Source organism: Malurus melanocephalus, unplaced genomic scaffold, assembly GCF_030028575.1.
Source record: "Malurus melanocephalus ecotype Western Australia unplaced genomic scaffold, MMel_1.1 scaffold_403, whole genome shotgun sequence".
NCBI classification, from domain to species: Eukaryota; Metazoa; Chordata; class Aves; order Passeriformes; family Maluridae; genus Malurus; species Malurus melanocephalus.
In genome coordinates this window covers 110,371-133,117 of record NW_026623635.1, presented here as the reverse complement: position 1 = coordinate 133,117, position 22,747 = coordinate 110,371, and the positions used below count along the sequence as shown (strand labels likewise).

Here is a 22,747-nt window from a genome sequence, read left to right as displayed (position 1 = left end):
TTATGTGACATAAGCATGTGTATCAAATTGTGTAATTGAGCTCCTCTTATTCTACTTGCCATGTTTAAATACCCCTGGGAAAGTYCAAGTTTATAGTTCCATGTTTCCAGAGTCATTGCCAGACACACATTAACTGAAGACAAATGCCAAGATCTTTTCTGCCATTTGCATATTTTCATGTTGCCAACTGGGTCTTGTGAAAATTAATTCTCAATATATCATTTCCTTTTGCTCCATATATCTGYATTTTGGCACAGTGTTTTATCAAAAGCATGTTTCAATGAAAAAAGTCTTTGCCCAAGTCGAATACTGGAACCAAAACACATAATTGTCTACTGACTCAAATCTGCATAAACATTCTTAACTCCTAATCTAATCTTGCTTTTATAAGAACATCAAGTTCCTTGACACAACCTTTTGCAGTCCACCTATAAATACCTGACCAAAATATTACATCAGATGTTATTTATACCAATTCAAGATCGAACACTTCCATTCCTGTCCTGCTATTAAATTTCCAAAGCTCTTTGGATCAAATAGCAGAAGTGAGGCACAAGAATCTATAACACAACATAAAGTAAAATATACTTTACAGCACAATACCTCCATCTAAAAAATACATATTTCTGTGATGCAGAACACCACTGAAAGGAAGATTTCCATTTATTATTCTGAGACACAAGTTCTTTTTAAGTCTCCTTGTTTGAAGGGCCATTCTATGGAAGCCATTGCTAAGACACTACAGAAACAACAGTCAGATCTTACAGTTTACAAAGATGTGATGTGACAAAGCACGTTTGATTCACTGTCTTAGCCTGACTGACAGCCTGTTGTGATTTTGGAGATGTTAAACAGCTGTCCATCAGAGAAAGCTGAGCAGGAACCACTCAGCAGCTCCCATGGGAGCACACCATGGCCAGGCTGTGCTCCCAGAGGATCTCCTTGGAAACCTTTCCACTGTGCTAAACCTGCTTGGGGAAAACAGGAAAGCAGAAGGTGCAGACTGCACGGCTGATGGGCCTGGTGTTTGGTGAGAACAACCCCCTCTCCTACAAACAGCATCCAAGGAGCCTCCCCTGCTTTGTGCTGGGTGGTGAAATCACGGCTCAATTCAGCATCCTTGGGAGGCTCAATTCAGCATCCTTGGGAGCTCCCACCTAAACCAGGGTGATGCTGTTCAGTGTTCAGTGACCCTGTGCCTACACAATGCACAGAATTCTGCCAGTGGATCCAGGGAAAGTACTCAACAGTTCATTAAATGAAGATTAACAGCACATCAGGTGCTACCAACACCCTTCTGTGCAGCTGCCCATAACCAGCCTTCAGGAAATGCACAAATCCCACTTTTATAGCTACAAAACACACTTGCACAGGGGTTGAGAKTCCTTTAGAGAGCACACCACTTTCTCCATCTGTAGAGAAAGAAATGCTTTAAAATTTTAATAGCCCAGTTATAATAGTCCCTTAAAGCAAGTCAGTGAAGACAAATGYACACAGACAGTGATGCTGCATAGTCAAGGGGGACATCTCTGTTACTCTGGCCACTGTTTTCATTAGCACAAAGGTTAAAACGATTAAGGGCCCAGMAGATGATATTATTGACATTCAGCACCTTCTTCTGGATGCCACTTCCAGCTATGCAACACATTACAGTGCACATTTCAGTCAGAAGAGKATGCACACTAAGTTACACACACTCAACAGACACCACATTAACAGTCCTCAGAACTGTTTTTTCCAATGCCAGCAGGATGAGACACATCACTGGAAATCTGTTCTATCCAAAATATGCCTCCCATCAAGGTAAGATCTTGACCAAACCACCAACAGAATACACTTTCTTTCTCCAATTAAACACAGTGCAAGAGATTAGATATTCCCCGAGGATCAGAGATCACCACTGACTTGAGAACACAGAAGAATTTTGAGGAAGACCACCAGATTCTTGCCYCAAAACCTCGGAGAACCTAAGTCAYTATGAAAGGAACATTCCCATCAGYAGCAACAGGAAACTAAATAGGAGGGGGAAAATGCCTTTCACTTGCACCCAGAAGCACATTTTAAACCAAATTGTCGCCAGTTCCATYTTAATACACCAACATACAAAGGAGTGGAAGTCTGGCCCTGATAACACCCCAAGAGKAATGGAGCTGTGTGCTGGCACTGCCTGCCACATGCTGGGTCTGCCCAGACAYAGCCCCTATCAGTCTGACTCCAGCAACAATACGAAAAGTTCCTCTCATATTTCAGTCTCAGACTTTTTTCCACTAAGATGTCAAATTCTGAACGAGTGGATGATAAAATTGGTTTGATCATCTACGTGCTAAAAGCAAAAGTATCCATTGTCTCTGTTGCAATGTGTCTTTACAAAGTCATTATACCCTTGTTACATCAAGGGACATCTTACACTGTAAGATTACATTGTTTAACATAAAACATGTGCAAATTGTTACACACAACAAAAAAAGTTGCATTACTCACAGTCAGAAGCTTACATGGAAAAAATATAAACGTCTTCAAACATAATAAACCTAAGTATAAAATGCAAATATTCTGATGAGAAAGCAACCCCCTGGAACATCACCACAAACTCAAACCCAAGGCCTACTTGMAAACTTCTCCAGCACTGCCAAACTTCTGACACCTTCAATGACCTGAGGTACCAATCCTGATCAAAGATCTCTCAAAGAAAACCAATTAGGCCTAAAAATGGGAGATGAAATATTACAGTAAACTAGACAAACTGGAGTTTCTGTCTCCTGACAGTATTATGAGGAATYAGGCAGCCAAGCTGCCCACCCTGCCTGTTCAAAAGTCAGAGCTTACCTCCCAAGTCTGATGGCTTTTACCAAGTTTGGAACACCCTTCATCTGTATGTTGTCCTCTGCCTCAAACTCCTGATAAGCCTGAGGGGGAGAAAGAGAAACAGACCTGCTAGAATGGCAAATCCAACCAGTGTGATGCCTTCAAGAGGAATTACAAGTTCCTCCTACACAAACCAGGACARAGATCCAGCTCATTTAGGAGCCTTTCCTGGCACCGGGACTGTCTGAAGACTCTTCTTGGGCAGCTTTCATCCAGCTCCATTCTTTTATGCAGGTCCCACACCAAAGTTAAGAYGTAGATCCAGAAGGACCTTATGACCTCCTAAGTAATTGCTAAAGAGCCCACACATCCCTTGTAGGCTGAAAAGAGGACTGAGCTATCAAACAAGTGCTTAACCTGCAAGCGGTAAGACCTGCAAATCAAACCAGCACAGAAAACTGATTTGTAAAGCAAGTGAAAAATTCAACCCCTTGGCAAGACCAGCATCTTCAAGTAGCTCTTACACTGTGAACTACAGGTCTAGATCTCAGTGTAGTAAGTAGGGCACTTGAAATTATGAAGATAATTTAGCTGTCAAGAATGCTCTGTTGATAGCAAATATCAACACRTGAAGTAGCAATGGTCTTATCCCTGACACTTCTGGACTGTTCAAGTTTGCATTGTGTCTCAGACACACAAAATCCCTGCAATTTATTATCAAAAACCAGCCATAAAACTTTAAAAAAACCTCTTTAAACATTCTGCTAGGACATGCCAGGACAACGCTCACATAGGTTGAAACTCAATCAAGAATATATCCAAGCAACTTTTACACAAAATCAAGTCAAAAATCCAGCTACTTGCCCAGTCTCTGCACAAAGAAGTGTTTCACTGAGAAAACTTTTGATTGACTGCTTTGCAAACAGTGGGATGCTGTATTTATATACTTGGCTATTGAAGCAAGTCCCTGTCTGAGAAAATCCACAAGTCAGTGTGAACACAGAAGCTGTAGCAGACTGGATTTGTTTTTAAAGCCCYTGACAACTCAGGAATATAAGATTCTAAGAGACATTTAAAGCCATTTTCTTAATTACTGCAACATTTTGAGCAACAGAATCATTAAAACAAACACCAGCATGCAAACCACAATATTCCCYTCACTTAAAAAGGCACATGAGCAATTAATTAATTATACACCAGTGGATTTCAAGCTCCTCTCACCACCTTTACTCAGGTATATTAATAGCCAAGTTTAAAGCAGGCCAACCACTGCTCTAATTTCCTACTCCATTTTATTTTAGCCTTGAYTCCTGCAGCTCAGCTCAGTGCAGCTCTGGAGCCAGCTGTACCCCCTGCTCCATCTAGTGGGCTGCTGGCTCCCAAATCCACACAGACAGCAGGTGTTCAGGAACAGTGTCAGGCAGCCGGGAAAGGCGCTGGGAAATGCAGACTCGAGAGGAAATCCTCCCTTTCCAGCACACCCTGATGCTCACATTTCTCCTTCCAGAAGGATTTTTCAGGTGCAGTGGCTGATACCTGAGGCATAGTGTAGGCAAAAGCAGGTAAGCAAACCTGAGGTGAGAAAATGCCATTCTAAGGACACACCAGAAAACAGTTCAGTTCMACATCTGCTAACCAAGAAATACAAGAACTCGAGCCATTCTGTTCCTCCTTTGGTGGAAATCAGATTAGTTCCGCTGTTCTCACCCTGTAATAACGAAGCAGGAACAATCCAGATCCYCACTGGACAAACCTGAACTTTTCAACTTCTTTTTAGGATCTATTGAAAAGCTTCAATATATTCCTTGAGATAAACTGCAATTGGGTCGTCCCTAGAGACAGCATTTACTGACAGAGGTGTTTCATACCAGTTTAGTTATTCACATCACCGTCTGTGCAGATACACAACTCAAGTCAAATGGCAAAACAATGTTCTGGGAAGTTTCTGTTAAACTTCACAGCTGAAAATTCACATCAGTCTCCCTGTTAACTACAGATCCAGGTAATTGTTGCTACACCCTGTGCAGGGATATCTCAGATATTGGATGTCTTCAGATTATCCCTGAGAGCCTCTCTGCCTGGGTGTACATTACAGCAATGCTGGGAGGAAAATCAAATATCAAATGACATCCACAGAACAGTCACAACAAAACCTGGTCTTTCATTTTCTCTTGAAGCCAATGGAAGCAGTAGTTCTGTTTGGCTTCTGAGGAAAACAAATGTTTTTAGGTCAGCTTCCAAAGAGTTTGTCTCATATCCCAAATAAAACCTTCAGCGAGCAATATCTGCACACTGTCACCTGACATGGGAAATGCCATCATCCCAACAGTTGTGCCACAACATTTACAGCTCCAAAACCCAAGAGCTGTTTCTAGGGATCATACTTGTTTGGGGTTTGTTTGTTAGTTTTGTCGGCTTTCTCTAACAAATGTAGTTTTCCCCAAATATAATCTATCTTGAGCACAAAGCTCAGGTTTGATAAACTGAGGTTTRTAGATCTATCTGTTGTCTCTTCAAATGCAGTTTGTTATCTCAGTTGTACTTCAKCACTAGGCAGATCCAGAAAAGGAACCAAATCTTTCAACTCCCACAGCCTACCACCTCCATCAGAAAGCACTTCAGCCATGCAGACATCGTGTTTTTCAGATTCTTTAATAAATTAGTTACTCCAAGAAWGATTCCTCCAGAAAGCTTATGCCAAAGCTGTTCCACTCCTGTAATAAGTCAAAACAAACTACAGTCATCTTTYACTCCCAAAAACTGAATTAACTTACAGCCTGTAATACATAAAGAAATCTGACATTCTCAGAAAGAGAGGCAAGGAAGGGAACTAAAACAAACCTCTGTAGCCCCCCCAGTGGAACACCACGTGAGCTCTGAGAAGATCTTATCCCTTGCTGTAACTGGAGACTGAGCAMCATCCCAGCAGTATCATGTGCCTTCACAGAGCACTGCTGGACAAACGAGCTGTGTTTTACTATCACAAATTTTTAGCAGCTCTCCATGCCTATTTTCCAGGTCCAAAGCTGACATTTCAAAATGCAATTTTAATGCTGCAAACAAGTTACAAGTAGAACTAAGGGGTCTCATGATAGCAAACACTTGAAATAATGTGGGAGTCAGATTTATTCAAGTTCTTGTAAGAGATGTTTAAGATTATATTGAAGACTGGCATTGGTCTCAGACACATCACTGCAGAAGAATGTCAGTGTTAAACTTGTATTTATTGAACTCCTGGCATTGTCCTGTTCAGTGCACCTCCACAATATTCACAGATGCCCTCTGCTGCTGAGACCAAGGAAAAAATTACACAAATTCTAGATAAGTCATCAAATTTAAAAAATACATTTCCTGACACTATGTGAAAGTCTATTAAAGATTTACAGCAGGAACTTCTAAAACCTCTGCCTGTACCAACATCATTCCTAAACAAATCCCCATGAACTTTGCTTTACCCTGCACACAGCCCAGACCCTGAGAGCACAGGCTTTCCCCCRTCCCTGCCAGGTACTGCTGAGAGCCAGAGCACACAGGGGCAATCCAGGGAAAGTTCCAGCCAGGGCTGCAGTGCAGAATGAGATGAGCAGCTGGATCACAAGCCAAGAAGCCTCCTCAGTGCTGCACATTCCTGCTCTCAGATAGAAGCCACAAATCCTAACGCCTCTGCTCTCCTTTAAGCAGTTGTAAAATTTACCAAATTATCCCAGGGTGCCACCATTTTTGGCAGCAATCTTGATTTAGGCAACCATCACAGCCCATCCAGCACCAGGACAGAGTGCTGCACATCGTGCAGGAGTGATAACTCCAGTGAACCTGCACCAACAGGGATTTCATCATCTGCTGGACTCAGTCCTCCCAGCAGCACCATCAGGTCACTGCCACCTCCCCACTGCCACCTCCCCACTGCCACCTCCCCACTGCCATCACCCCCTTTCCTCCTAAGAAAAAGCACCATACTTCAAGGTAGCTCCCTATTCTGGCAGCAACTGTTTCAATTTCTAATGCAGAGAAAAGAAGTCAGTGAACCACAGGAACATAGCAGCTGGTTGACACAAAATAATCTTATGATTTCACTTCTGTAATTTCACACGGCAGATTTATTCCAACCTAACTGCTTGAATACATGGCTATGGATGCAAGCCCACAGGATAAACTTAAGTGAAAAGAAATACCTTTTTTTTTCCTTTTGATTTAGTGTGACAATCACTTAGACTGCACAAACAAGCACTTATAATTCAGGACATAACAACCATAACTTCTTGAGCAATTTTAAMTGGCAMATGTTCAAGCACATACAATCAAGCYGAACTCRACCATGTAACTTAAGAGCTGCCCCAGCTGACAAGTCCTCACTAAACATTCAGCACTGACAGTGYTCAAGAGAATGAGTCAAAACCTTTTCATGGACAAAACTTGTCCTCACAGGCTTTGCTTATTTGAGGAAAAACACAAGAGCACAGGCAGTGAACAAGAAACAAAAAATCTTCCAGCTGAAGTACAACACYGGACCACGTTTTACCTGTTTTTCATTCTAATCTATTAATCATGTCACAAACTGGTGTTGTGATCTCAGACTCTGCACTCCAAAGCCAGGTTTTATTTGCTTACTTGCTCTGTGCCAGGCATTTGCAGCTCTCATTACCAGTGATAACACTGCCACTGTTTTGAATGTTGACGTGGTAAYACCGTTGGCAATACCAGGGCCTAATTTAGATGCACAAGCAGTACTATAGGAGGTAGAAGAGAAAAAGAAATGTAACTAGAACACTTGGAGCTGAATTAAAGTGACACATTGGTGATTGGGATCCTACAACTTGCCAGTTACCTCATCTATAAGACAAAACAATGTAACGCAGTAAGGTTAGGCTGCTTCAAGAATATAGACATTAGTGTGGTTTTCATACCTTAGAAATTTGGAGCACTAAAAAAACCAGTTCACTTGCATAATATTCATTAGATGTTCAACAAATGTGCTTATGGCCCCTTTGATCTTGCTCTGCATCAGCAGCATGTCAAATCTTCCCAGCAGCCTTTCATGTTGTCCCAGACAGCTTATCAACCCCAAGCAAAAGCAAAACTCAGTGCTCAACCCAGCCCTATTGTTTCTGCAAAGATACAATTGTGCCATCATAGGTTTTTCTCCAATAAAAAGATCTTTTTCTYCAATAAATAGATCTTGAAACTGTTCAAAAATCATTGTTCTATCACCAGAGCTTTATGTAGATATGATAACTGTTTTTAACAATATGACTTCTTACAAAAAAAGTCATTCTAGCAAACCTCGATGCTCCTACCAGGACAATGGAGTTTATTGGGCAAATATTTTCATTACTATCATATATACACACACATATACACAYAAYATCTAATTAAAACTCACGTATATATTTGAAGGCTTCAAAACAAAAAGAGAATTTCACACAAACAGACTCAGACAGAAATATAAAACGGTGTTACCAGTACATGGTAAGTGTAACTTGTATTAGAGAAACACCAGGTGTGCTGCCACACACATTGCCAGAAATCCAACCGATTTTTCATGATTCTTTCTTGTTTAACCAGTTTGTGCTTTGGATTGTATTAACAGAATAAAATCATGTCCCACAGGACACCATGCAATCTGGGTCCATAATCCTGTTGTCAGAGAGCAGGGTCTCCCATGAACGAGCTGTTTGGGCTGTGGGTTTAGGGCACAGGGCTTCTGGAAACAGTGCCTTTGTTACCAAAACAGACCACTTAACTCCTGCTACAATGTTTTCTTTTCCCCTCTTGCGCTGCTCTCAAACACACACACAACCCCATTCACAACAATCACAGCGTTTCTGAGACGACTCTCTACAATCTGCTTTACAATTATCCATTCTAGCCTGGCTTCATCTACAAAGAGACAATCCTAGGAAATAATCACCCGGATCTTCCCTAGGAAAGACTGCTTGAAGTGTTCCTTCATCCCTGCATGGACAGATTCTGGGAATATTTCAACAGTGGATGTGAAGCAGTTCATGCCTTTAACACTGTTCTAAACCATTCAAATTTCAGTGAAATTCTGTCCCAGATGCCACCTACATTCATCTTAACACTCTCAGACTATTACTCCTGAGCTACAGACTCAGTCATCACTGAAAATCAAACTTTACGGGAGCAGTATTGCAATTTAAGCTGGAAAAGAGCTGCAACTTGCTGCGTTAGGGGCAGGAAATGTGGCTGAGCAGAAATAAAGGAAGAAAAGATAGTGAAAAGGGGCTTTTTGACAACGGGCACTACTTTTAGAAACTGATCTTATCTCAACCTTGCCACAGTCTCACTTTACATTCCTGCAGGGCCCAGCAATAAAAGCTATATATTAACTGATGAACACACCAGTGTCACCTCAACTGAAGGTGGCTTAGAAGCTCAAAGTAGAAAAGCAGAAAAACTGGTGATTCATTCAATAACTGTGTGGCTGGGATAGATAAAGCCCAGGAGAATGTTTAAACTATAATACATTCACATTATAACTTTAAGTACTTCAGGAAAATTGATCACTCTCATCCTTTTCCAAAGCTTCCATAAGTTTTTATAAATTACACAGAWCATCTCTAAAACAGGAAGTGTTCTTTCTAAACTCTTTCTCTGTAAAAGTTAAATGCCACATAGAAATAAATAATTCAGCAAAAATTATGTAAAAGTTAATGAGAATCACCATCAATACTTCTCATCCCAGCTGTGCTCCTAAACCTGATGATTACCTTTATTTTAGCACAGACAACAGTTTAATAGAAAGAAAACAGCTTATTTTATCATCACTAAAAAGGAAATAAATGCTAATCATCTCCTGAAAAAGTTGCTAAACATGAAAACAGCACAGKCTAAAAGACAAACAAAACAAGCAGGATACCAGAAGAATCAGATTACAAGTYACAAGCTCCTATCTGATTTGTTTGCCTTAATTCTAAAGAAAACAGATTTGCACACGAGTTAAATCCAGTTTTCTGTCCAAGTACAGGAATCAGAGGGCACAGACGTTWAGCATATGTATTATTACTCTACAGAACAAAATTTAAAATGCACCAATTCACTTACAGGGAGTTCACCATGTGTTACTTACTTTGATCAGCATAGTTTTTCGCTTTTAGTTCAAGTTGTCGAGTTTGTGACTCTAATGCTTCCACTCTGGTCTGTAAGTCCTTTTTCTCTTGYTCTTGAGAATCTTCAAATTCAATGAATTTCTAAACAACAGCAAAATAGTTAAGTTAGACTAAACAACTAATTATAAGTTTTACAGCAGGTAGGAAGCAACACAGCAGCCTTTCACAGCTAGGAAGGTGCAAGAAGGTTTCCAAAACAACTGAACAGGTCCACATTTAAACACAAAGAATTATTTCAGGACAGGTCCATCAGTCAAGCACTCAGCCTAGGTTGCCCTGTGTAATAATTATCAACTAAGTGCCAGCTACTCTAGAGAACCTGCTTGGGATTAACCTAAATATGAATTATTTCATTGTCTAATTTAATGTTCAACTGCCAACAGTGCATGTGAACACGGAGTCTCTGCATCCTTAGTTTGACTGATCATTAGTGAAGTTATTTTCACCCAAAAGCTACAAAAGTACAGACACTGCAATAGGGACACACCAGCAGCAATACCAGCCAAAATCATACATCTTTTCCATTCCYACCCAATTCTGCTATAAATTCTCATACTCTTCATCAAATCCTTAATAACCATCTGCAATCTGTCAACTACACAGAAAATTCCACRACTGTGCTGATCACCATCACCTTCTGTTACCTTGGTTTACCRCCTTTGTGTCACACCCTATTCTGGWGTTCACTGATAAATAAATCAGTGTTTACACTCCCTGACATTAAAACTACCAACACACTATCACAGCAGCTTTAAAAACACTTTTTTTTTTCTATTTATCTTATCCCAAAATTTAAYTAATTTGGTGTGTATTGCTGGCATTATGAATGCTTGTAATAGCCAGAGATGTTTTAGGTCATGCAGTACTCTGTGCTCTGCATTGCAAGAAGGCCACCAACACAAGTTATGCACAAGGCTCATGGAACAGGGAGAAAAAGTGGACCAGAAACCTATGCAGGAAAAGAAACATCAAACCCAAGACAGTTTAAAGGGTCAGAAAGGCAGCTGAGGACCACATGGAAGAAGAGCGACAGTAGAGTCAGCAACTTTAAAAAAGTAATGTGATTTGAATATTTTTTCCTATGTATTGSTAGGAAAATTCAGTGGGAAAAAATATTTCAAATGCTCACACTTCAACTGTTAATAAAGTACTACTACATTTTAGCCAGTGTGTTTTAGAGCTTTTACAAAAGCAGTAATCTGTAACCTTATGAAAAGGCCTCGGTTTAGAAGGGTCATCAGAAGAAGTTCAACTAAAAAGTACTTCAGATGTAGAAATGGAGCAAAATCTATGAAGTGGAACAAGAGATCCTTTCAGACAAGCTCTGCTCAGCTATCACAGGACAGGCATGGGGTTCATATGACTGTGCTTGAAGCTAAACCACCACAAGATTGAGGAACAGCTGACTCAGCCCAGGTAGCAAAGTTTGGGTGCTGCCATTGAAAATCCCTCTTCAAAAACAGCTGCGCAGAAATCTTTCTACCCCCTCCACATAAAGTTTGGGAACATTAATTAGTCAATGTAACATTGAAAACCTCAATGTTTAAGCTTATTTCATTCTTTGTAGTAACTGATTCAAGACTTTTGCCCCTTTTACATTCAAGTCATGTCTGGCCTATTCTTAGCAGACTCCCTTTTCAAAAAGGGCTTCAAAGTTTGAGGCAAATTTGGCACTGGGCCTAAAGACCAACGCAGTTTGTTACACCCAACATGGGAAAACATGAAAGAAGAATTATAAAACTGTAACATCTTTGTTTAGTTGTTTCTCTGATGATTTCTCAAAAAGTCAGACATGTCTCATAGCTTGCAAAAGGCCAGGGACAATTATACTCATGAATAACAAACAGYCATTCAAAGCCATTAATGTCATTGTTACTCATGAAACTAAAGATAGACATAATTTTGTATTTCCTYTCAAATTCTTCAACTGTAAGTGATAAAACTGGTTTTGTCTAGAATAGTTCTGTTACCTTCCAGTAGYTTACCTTCATTTTGTTAAAGTTCAAACCTACATTAACAAGTTTAAAAGCATTACTGTAATTACAGCTGAGTATTTTTCCTTCCCTTCTGTAAACTACAGCTGATCAAATCTTGGGATTTAGAACTTAGGACTTTGAATATTTTTATTTGGTTTCATTTCTCCTTCTGGTGATAGTACAATCACAGACACAGCCCCAGCAGATTGATCATCACATCCTGACTAACCCTGCATGAGTATGACAGAAGAACTGGTCAGATAAACCACCACAGCAGCCAAGGACAGACTCAGCACCCTTATTACAAGACTTTTTTCATTTACATTGAGAATATACTCAAATCCTGTGTATATCCTGCATTTAATGTAATTCCAGCAGCTATGTAGGAACTTATTAGCCATTCAGACATCCTCTTATTTCAACCCCAGTTACTGGTTATACAAAACACTGAGGCAGACAAAAAAAATCTCGTTTACCTCATTTTAAATTATGTAGGGCCACAAAGATGTATCTTAAAACTCTAATGAGAAGCGAGATTTTTGGTGCTTTTTTTTTTTTTGAAGAACAGGCTGAAGGACACCAACCTGTCTTTAAAAGAATCAGACCAAATTATATAAGATTACAGAAAATACAGCTGGAATGATCTTTTTAAAAGGTCATCTTGTTTCCAGGTTCAGATGCTCAGTGTTGATGTCTGGATGTTGATTTTGATTAGGCTATGATGAGGTGCAACACAGGATGTGATGCACAGCTCCTCCTGCATGTGCCTGCTGCTGAAACCAACCTGTGATACCTTCATCAGCTATGTTTGGCAACTCCCATTTAATCCGCCCCATTTTCCCCAGGCAGGATCAACTATGTTATTTCAAACCTTTGTCCAACCTGTTCTTAAAGACCTCATCTAAAAAGTGGGAAAAAGTCCTTGACAAACTAAACTCAAAAACCCTTATGTAATCAATTTTAAATCTCTTTGGAAGATTGCAGCGAYAATTGCAACAAACATAAACTCAGACTACACAACAGCTCTGCGCATTTGGATCCCTCTGTCCTGCACAAAACCACTGCAACACCCAGTAGCACATTATTAGCCAAATGAAATATTTCTTCCTATATTTATGTCATCTTCTGACTCTTCCTATCTTGACTTGTTTTCCTGTCTCAGGAGCCAGGTGCAATGCTGARCGTATCTGATGTCAGGGTGCCACCCACTTGGCAATCTTTATTACTCCATGACATGTCCTTCAGCAATGTGTATTGCAATGATGCCAGATGCTCAGCCAATGGCAAGATTTTTCCTTGAGCAGGGAGAAAAAAAATCACCTAAAAAGCCAGCTCAGATGGACTTGGGGCCCAGAAAAACAAAAGAAATTGAAAACAACCTGAYAGCTGAAAAATAGTGTGGAAGTTTTCTGTAAAATGGATCTTGGTTTTGTTCTCTCAGATGAAAAATACTTCAACTCTCACTGCAGAKTGTTTACTTAACATACAATCCTAAGGAACAAAGTTACTTCTGGGAACAGTAAGAAAAAGCAGACATCAAGTTCACGCTACGACTTAAACCAATTTTAGCGGTGGTAAATCCTTTTTCATGGCTGCAAAAGATTTCAAAAACAGCTTAATCCCACCAACAGCAGCAAAGCTAAAAGATACACTAACTTGGCATGGCTAAAGGCAGTAGATTTTATCCTGTTTCCAACACAAAACACCTGCCAGCTGCAAGCACAGGTCTGGAGCAGCACGCTGCTGCAGAACTAACTCTCACCAGGGTATGAAATAGCAGAAGCCCAGATGCTGGTTCCTCTCCCACTTCTTTGTGGCAGGAATTGCTGCCTCACAGTCACCAAGTGGGAAGGTAAGTTATGCAGAACTGGAAGCAGAACAGCAGAGCAGCTGCTTCCTCTATTCCTTCAGCAAGATCACAAAACCCATCATGTTAAAAGGCAGACAAGGGACCATAACTGTTACCCAGAGAGTTGAGAAGTAGGCCCAGAACTTCTGTCAAGGTGACTTAAAAAAAAAATATTTCAGAAATCCACTGGCAGCAACTTTCAGGATRTTTCTTTAGTAACACTTTTAGAGCACAGGAAATAAAGAAGGCAAATTAGGACAATGGGGTAAGGAGACACCAACTCAAATAGTAAACTATTAATGTTCATTAMGATACTGCTGCAAATGAAATTTCCTAGAACAGTAAGCAGAAAGTGAAATAATTGCCCACAGAAGCTCTGGTTGCCCCGGTTGCCCCATCCATGGAAAAGTCCAAGGCCAGGCTGGATCATGCTAGGAGCAATTTGGGACAGTGGAAGGTATCCCTGCCCATGGCAGGGGGTRGAATGAGATGARCTTTAAGGTTCCTTCTAACCCAAACCACTSTGTAATTCTATGAACAGATGATAAATATTGAACTCAGTAGCTCAAAATTCTCCATTTTGCACCAGACAAAACAAGCAACCTTCACAACAAAAGAAAAGAAACGCACTAAGCCAGCAACTTTTTTTCAAGAAAAGTAATCTTCAATTTCTATTCCCTCCTTTTATTTCACCAATACTGCACCCATCAAGTTATGTCAGCATTAAAAAAAAAAAAAAAACCAACAACCACGCCTGACTAACACACGTGCCTCTCCACACATGCCAGGCTGTACCTGACACTTTCACACCTGTACAGAGCAATGACCTCAGCACATCACAAAAACTACCTTTGTGCCTACCAYGAACACACGGTCTTTGGTCTAAGTGCACTTTGGAAAGCATCAGTCAGCTGTCTTGCAGCAGGAGCACTGGTTCTGAGACTGCATAATGCCTGTCTCCTCAAGTTAATTTATCATGACACACAGAAATGGAGATGGCAGTGAAGCACAGCACCAATACAGGCACCTACAGCTCCTCAAGAGCCWCAACAATGTAATTAACCCCATGCTCTGCTTCATCATGTTGGTGCTGTTTCTGTCCTGCTGCCCAAGGCCTGCTTTTTTCAATCTGGCAAATGCTGTCAGATTGAAAACCTGATGGATTTKCTCATGAATTAATTCAGAAAGTATCAGTTCCTTCCTATTACTCTCAACAGAAACATATTTTCTGAAAAAGCCCTYCACATGCAGCTTGTGTCAGAAATAGTGTGGCAACAGTCCCCTGCCTGCAGTCTGTAAGGCACCATAAAACCACCACATGTCTGGCAAGGAGGATGAATGGTCTGTCAGTCCAAGAGCTGGGGGGACACCATTCATATCACAGCACTTCACAACAACCTAAATCCTGGAATAATCTGCAGACAACACTTTGCACTCATTCATTATGGAAACAAATATTTGTATAGGGCTAATGTTTTTCAAATTAAGCTTTCGCTGTCAATAGTGTCTTCACCCTCAGTGTGGTTATCCTTCCGATTTTTGGAAAATTTAGAAGGTAAGCAAAACAGAGAGATAAACACAGGACAAGAAGTCTGGAAATAGACTTGTAAGATGGCTTGTTCTATTACAGATAATGCTGCCAATCCAATTTCCTTCAGGAGTTTGGCAAGACAATGAGCTGGAGGAAGTTATCCTGCACAGCTGTTTCCTATTGTATTGCTTTATAATCCCACAGAAGATAACGCCTTGCAAGTTTATTTATACTGAAGTGATTTTCAGTACAAAAACTGAAATTAAAAACRTCCAACATCCCAAGTCAGAGTCGTTGTCATTGGAGAGCCCACACCACCTGTTGMTGCCTGCAGCTTTATGTACCAACTCTGAGGAGCTTCAGCCCAGACACTGTCCATTTCCACGGTTTTTGCAAGGCGCTGTGGCTATTTTTTTACAAAAATGGCAAATGTGCCTCCCTGCGCGGGGAGCATCCCGCGGGGCCGTGACAGCGCAGGCAGCKCACGGTTCCATGTTCGCTCCCTTCCCGCGGCCCTGCCGGCACCGCAGCGCTCCGCAGAGCTCACCGGGACCGCTGCGGGACCAACCGCTCAGGGCACGGCGGGCACACAGAGCCGCACGGACCGCGAGGGACTCCCCGCCCTCCTCCACCTCCTCCTCCTCCTCCCGAGCCACGTCGCGACCTCAACTCATCACCGGCAGCTCCGGCCGGGGCAGCCCCGGTTCTCGCTCCCCGGCGGGGGCTCCCGGCGCCGCCCCGGGCGGGCCCAGCGCGGGAGATGCGGCCGCCCCCGCGGAGCCGCCCCGGCCCCGGCCCCGGCTCCGCGCCGCGCTCACCTCCTCGGCCTGTTTGCGCAGCGCCTTCTCCCGCTCGTACTGCGTGAGCAGCTGCTCGTTGTCGTCCCGCAGCAGCTCCAGCTCCACGCTGGTCTCCTGGCTGTGCGCGCACACCGAGTCCAGGTTCTCCAGCACGGCCACCACCAGCGGCATCAGCTCGGCCACCACCTCCTCGTCGTAGCGCCCGATGAGCCGCTCGAACTCGCGGTAGATGGAGCCCGCCAGCCCCGACACCCGCTCCGACATCATGGCGGGGCCGGGCCCGCCGGGGTCCTCCTGGTACACCACGCCGTCCGCCAGCTCCATGGCGGCGGCGGGGGCTGCGGGGGCCTGGCGCGGCCCGGCGGGCGCTGCTCGGAGCGGCTCCTGCGGCGGCGGCGGCGGCGGAGCCTCGGCGGGGCCGGGCGGGGAGCGGCGCGCGCCTCTGACCTCACCCGCCGCGCCGGGCGGGGCCTGAAGGGACGGCGGCGCGGGGGCGGGGCCTGGGCCGTGACGTCAGCGCGGGGGGCGGGGTCTGCCGGGTGATGTCATCCAGGGGCAGGGGCTGTGTGACGTCACGGCGAGTCCCCCTCTTCCCGCCAAGGCGGTGTCGCGAYTGGGGACAGGGCGGGTGACACCGGGAAGGGATGGGGGACACGGCAGGGGGCAGGAATCACCGAGCCGGCAAGATGGGAAGAGATCCTTAAATGGGTCTGGAGCAGAGTTCCTGTGAGGGGCGGCTGAGGGAGCTGGGAGTGTTTGCTGTCGACAAAAGGAGGCTCAGGGTGCCTGAGGGAGCTGGGGGTGTTTGCTGTGGAGAAAAGGAGGCTCAGGGTGGCTGAGGGAGCTGGGGGTGTTTGCTGAGGAGAAAAGGAGGCTCAGGGTGGCTGAGGGAGCTGGGGCTGTTTGCTGTCGACAAAAGGAGGCTCAGGGTGCCTGAGGGAGCTGGGGGTGTTTGCTGAGGAGAAAAGGAGGCTCAGGGGTGGCTGAGGGAGCTGGGGGTGTTTGCTGTGGACAAAAGGAGGCTCAGGGGGTTCCTCATCGCTCTGCAGCTCCCTGACAGGAGGGGACAGTTGGGGGGATCAGGCTCTGCTCCCAGGGAATGGGGACAGGACAGGAGGATATGGCCTTAGGCTGCACCAGGGGAGGTTCAGGTTGGACATCAGGAAGAAATTCATCCCCAAAAAGGGTGATTGGCACTGGAATGAGTTGCTGAGGGAGGTGTCACAGTCCCTGGAGGTGTTTAAGGACAGATGGGATGTGGCACTCGGTGCCATGGTGTGGGTGACACTGGGGTGCTGGGTCATGTGCTGGACTCAGTGATCTCAAAGCTCTTTTCCAATCTCAGTKATTCTGTGRCTGTCACCCAGTTTGACCATCCATCGGCACTGCYGCTGTAACCCCYAAACCACATCACCCAGCCCTGGGTCCAGACRCCTCCAGGGTGGTGACTCCACTCAGTAAAATCTTTAACATCTGTTCTGAATCTCCCCTGGCTCAGCTTAAGGCTATTTCCCTGGTCCTGTCACTGCAGGAGCAGAGCAAAAGAGCCCCATGCTCACCTCCCTTCACCCTCCGGGCAGTAACTCTAGAGAGCCAYGAGGTCACCCTGAGCYTTCTCTTCTCCAGACCGAACAAACCCAGCCTCACAAAACACATTTTCTAGTCCCTTTATGAGCCAGCACACACTCCACCTCCTACATAACATTAAAAAAAGCACCCCTTTTTGCAGTGAGGGGCCCAAAACTGAGCACAGAAATGCCAAGAGCAGAGGGACAATCACTTTCCTGGTGCTGCTGATCTCGCTATTCCTGACAAGATATTATCCTGATCCAGGCCAAGATACTCCAGGTCACCAGGGTGAACATCAAAGCCCTGGCACTGGGGGTGGAGGCTCTGGCAGCAGAAAGTTTGGTCCCTTAAGTCCCTCAGTGTGGGAGTGAGGTGGGGATCCCCCGTGCAGGGCAGAGGTGAGGCCATGCAGTCTGACAGCTCCTGGGGAATTTGTTTATCACACCCACAGAGGCACAAATAGCTTGAGTGATTCACTGAGGGATGACTGGAGGAGTTGGGATTTTAGCTCCCRCATTTTGGGACTCCACAGCTCCCAAGCTGTGCCCGGGGCTCTGTGCTGGCTGGTGGCTGGCAGCAAAAAGGCATTTCCTTTCTAATAAGGTCTCCAGATAATATCAAAAATCTCTGTTTTCTTAAAAATAGCACAGCTCAGAAGGCATCTTACTAAGAGAGATTGATTTTCCTGGGATTTGGAACAGGGAGTTCCGCTCTGGATCGTGTGTTCTGTCACGGGAACAACGGGAGCTGTTACAGACATTTGGAATAAAATGCCTACTGAGACTGAAAATTCTCTGAGTTAATTCACATCCCTCATTTCTTTCATGGGGTTGTTCAGGTTGGAAAAGCCCTTTAAGGATATCAGGCCCATCCATTAACCCAGCACTGCCAAGGCCACCACTGACCCATGTCCCCAAGTGCCACATCTGCTCATCTTTCAGATGCCCTCAAGGATGGCAACTCCACTACAGCCTCTGCCAGGGCTTTACAGTGCTTTTTGTGAAGAAATTTTTCCTAATATTCATCCCAAATGTCCTCTAGTACAACTTCTGTCCTAGAACCCAAACCTGGGGAGATCAGTATTTTTCCTTAGGTGAGATCACACACGCAGGGAGCTGAGGAACCCGTGCAGGAACAAAGAAATGAGAGCTCAAAAAGAAGGCAGAAAGCTTGAGAAGGGGKGGAATTTTAGCTGTGGTGATTACATTCAGCTCCACTGGAGAGCAGCAGAGCCTTGCTCTGTATTTTCTCTCATTTGGAYGGGTTTAAGGCAGGAACTGTGCTTTAAATGCATGTGCTGCCTTGTCTTTTCGTRTCCTGAGCCAGTGAGCCTGCGCAGGAATGACAAAGGAGAAAATACTTCAGCCCTGTATATTTGKTTTCTTGTAAGTCCTGTTTAGACATCATCATCCTCCCAAGCTAATATTTAACGTGGTGTGGCCAGGGCACGGGCGGCTGAAAGACAAATTTATTTATAAACGTGGCAAAAGGAAAGAAAAGCTGTTTGCCTTTTGATTGTGACCAAAACATGACATCATTTCAGCTAAAAAATTGTTTTTAGAAGACACCATGTGTRCTCTCACACATCTCAAGTGGAATTGACATTTTAAATCATTGGAAATTATTGCTMTGGAGGGATTATTCTTTCCTGTTTCTTTTCAGCAGTTGGCCACTGAGAAAAACAGCAATGCCTCTGTGTTTTGCCTGCTGTCTGGCACAGATCAGAGCCTTTYCCTGAAGCACGAGGGCTGAGTGGATCCCTGTGTCTGGGTTTCTCCCTTCCTTGAGGTCATACATAGTTCCCCATTCACCTCAGTGATTTGTGTTGTAGAAGGCACTGAGACCCTTTGGGGTAAGGGGTTATTGATGGGTATTTCTTCTTTTCTGAGCCTGAACAGACCTTGCAGGAAGGCTGGGAACGGCTCCAACAGGGAGGTAACTCCATGCTGCTCCTCTGATGTTTTACAATTTAATTTTCTCCATTTCCATGTCTCTGTACCCCTGGAATTCTTCAGTGTTTAACTCCAGACTCCACAGACAGTGCTGAGCTCCTGCTCTCCCATTTTSACACAAAACAATTCCTCTGCAGCCCCAAACTCAAGGACACCTCCCTGTGCCAGRCCCCAAGAGATGGAAACAACAGAGAATTGGGGGAGCCAAGTTGGAGTTTTTGACTGCATTGGCTGCAGCTGCAATTGGAGGATTCAGCCCCGATGTGCAAATGGACAAAAGTGAGAAAGGGTGAAAAACCCGTGAGCCATTGTCCATTGTGGGTGCAGCCCCTGGCTGGGCTGGGACTGCCCTCAATGGCCCTGAAGGCCCTGCCATGAACAGAACTGCTTTGGATTCTCTGAATTCTGCCCAACCTCTGGTTTAGGTAAGCCTTGATTCAGGCATCACCCAGACAAGGCAGCCAGGACACATTGCCAAGGATTTTAAACCTGGGCCTCACCACGTTCCTGAATAATCTTGTATAATGTGAGGACAGCTCTGAACACCCCAGGTTTTTGTGGGGATGAAAGTGCCAATGCCCTTGAATCTGGCAGAGCCCCTGTTCTCTGTGTTTGCAGTCGCTGCCGCCCTGCTCGGCAAAAGGCACAAACACATCCGCTCRAGGAGGCGTGTTCTGACAGACGGCAGAAATGGGTCAAGGTGTCTGCTGCCAAAGGGGTCTCTGAGGATGCGCTATTTTTATCCTGTTTCTATCAGCAAAAGGGGGAGAGGAGGTTTTCCTTCCCGGGCAGAGTGGGAGCATCCCGGAACAGGCTGGCTGCTGCCACTAGAGGGGCAGTCAGAGGGACAAGCACAGGTAAAGGGGCCGCTTGTGCTCGTGTTTCATTTCCAGCCATCTGGGGGTTCTCTAACCAGGAAAAAATAATATTTTAAAATATGAACAGTAGAAAAATTACCTGGCAGACAAGTCTAAGCGGGATAAAAGTATATGTTATTGACAGTCTTAACACAGTGCTCATATTTTTATGCATCTTGCTGTCAGTGTGAGGTCACAAACCCAGCAGTGGATTAAAAATAGAAGGAGGAATGGAATGATGTTCTACTTCCCTGCCAGGAGATTAAGGGACCTTGATGAGCTGTCAATTTAGCACACTGATCAAGCACATGGAACAGCCCAAAGAAACCTGATAGTGCTGCCTTAGTACCTCCAAAGTCGTGGTTCTGTTTGGTAACAGTGGAGTACAATTCCAGCACATTCTAGTGGAAAAAACAGACTGACAAAAAATTTTGTTTTCTGGGTAATAAGTAAAATTACATTACCTATCCCTAGAAACAAMAGTTAATTTGAAAGTGAATTGATTTGCAATTTACTGGGGAAGAAAATCAGCCCTCAGATCACTCTGGGGTTAAAAAAGCTWAACTGGGACTTTACCCAGAGGAAGAAATTTTTGTAAAAGCCTAATTCTGTGGTGCTTTATACCATAAAGCACAGCASAAATGAAAGTAAAGATTGATGGATGATAGCAGCACTCAGTTAAATGAAGAGTAGGCTGTCCTGGAGCAACAAAATATGTCAGAGTGAGGGCTGTGGTTAGAAGCAGCACAAGGGGCACAGCACAAAGTGTGAGTTTTGATGAGAAACCCGAATATTCTGGGTGGTACTGTGTACAGACTGAGGCTGTGTGCTCAGCTCAGTGTGAAGCTGGGGCTGTGTGAAATTCTCCTGAAGTTTAGACACATTCACAGTCAGTCTTTTACCTCAGACCAGTTTTAAAAATCTCTACTAGTTTTAAGTAATGTGGAAATGATTTGAGCTCAGCAATTGTGGTTTACTCACTGAGGACTTTGAAAGTGTTTCCTTCTCTCCCATGATCGGTCCATTTTTTTTTTAAATTATTTGTCTAGACCCTCTGCTTCTTCACATTTTAGATAAACATGTAGTTTTCAATGTAACTTAATGATCTTGGTAGAATTTGCAACCAGCAAAARCTCATTTGTACATTAAAAATAATGTGAAGCCTTCTTCTGAGGTGTTTCATGTACCACGTGATGCACAACTTGCTCTGCTAATCGTGGATTAATTTYAAAAGTGCAAAGTTGACCCTTATTTAATGAGGTTAAAAGACTTGGCAAAGATCTCAGAGCAGACCTATAGCAAAGCTGGACATTGTGCTTGCCCACCTTAGGGCTTTAATCATTAAATGACATAGATTCAACAAGGCTGTAAATAGATGTGCTATTGCTCCTTTTAAGTTAATATTTTTACTAAACATTCTGTTTCTAGAGACCTTTCTTTTATTTTGAAATGTTATTTTGCCATAGTGAAGGTTACAGCATTAGGGTTTGTTTCAGCAGTATGAAACAYTTTAAATAAATGTGTGTTGAAGCAACAAAATCAATTGGATTGGTGTTGTCTGGAGAATACTCAGGAACTCTAATTCCAAAACTGCCTCAAGGGGGACTKGCTAGAATGTGTGATGCTGTGTTTTTTCAAACAGCATTTATTAAATCRGAGATCTTGAAAAATGAGCCCATCATAATAAGATGGAAAAAGACCCTGAATACAAGAAAACAAAGGTTGCTTGAATGGATGCTCAGGTCAGATCTGGAGTCTGCCACCAGAATTCAAAACACCACATGGATCATTGATGGATTGTGGGGAAGAGAAGGGAGCTCAGGAAAGGAAATCTTATCTAAAAGCTGTCAAGCAGCAAAGTCCTGCCCAGAGGGAAGTGAAATCTGCRTTATTTTGCTTTCAAGAACAGCCAGGGAGTGAAGCCCAGGAAGTTCATCCCAGTTTGGGAAACAAAAGCAGGACAAGCACGGATTTCCGTCCAGATGCTTTATCCTCAGTTCTCTCAAAGGCAATAAAATGTTCAAGGCAAAGCAGCTCAGTGCTAAATGGTTGAAGGATCTTTGGATTCAGAGAGAGAATTACAAAGAAAATTAATACCCTTTTTTAAAGAGGAAAAGCAAACAGAACAGTACGATAAAGAAATTTTTATTAAAATAACGCCGTGAGTCTCTTGTTAAATAAAAACCAGCATCCAGCAGCCAAGACTGAAATGCTGGGAGGGCTCAGCGTGGTACCCTTGCCCGAAGGGGAAGGGGCACTGGATGGGTGGCGGTGTGACCGG

The 22,747-nt window shown here is 43.8% G+C and overlaps 1 protein-coding gene across 3 annotated transcripts in view; it reads right to left on the bottom strand.

Moving 5' to 3' along the window:
• The window catches only part of SPAG9 (sperm associated antigen 9), a 58,003-nt gene extending 41,508 nt beyond the window's left edge, over positions 1 to 16,495 (bottom strand). For 2 of the 3 annotated variants that reach the window (XM_057379358.1, XM_057379356.1), the window contains exons 1-2: positions 16,107 to 16,495; positions 9,893 to 10,013 (exon numbers count right to left, since the gene is read on the bottom strand). In XM_057379358.1, the coding sequence (XP_057235341.1) occupies positions 9,893 to 10,013; positions 16,107 to 16,412 (427 nt within the window). In that variant the 5' untranslated portion in view covers positions 16,413 to 16,495. The remainder of the gene's footprint in view (positions 1 to 9,892; positions 10,014 to 16,106) is intronic. The other variant, XM_057379357.1, reaches the window with a different exon arrangement.
• Positions 16,496 to 22,747: the final 6,252 nt, after the last annotated feature.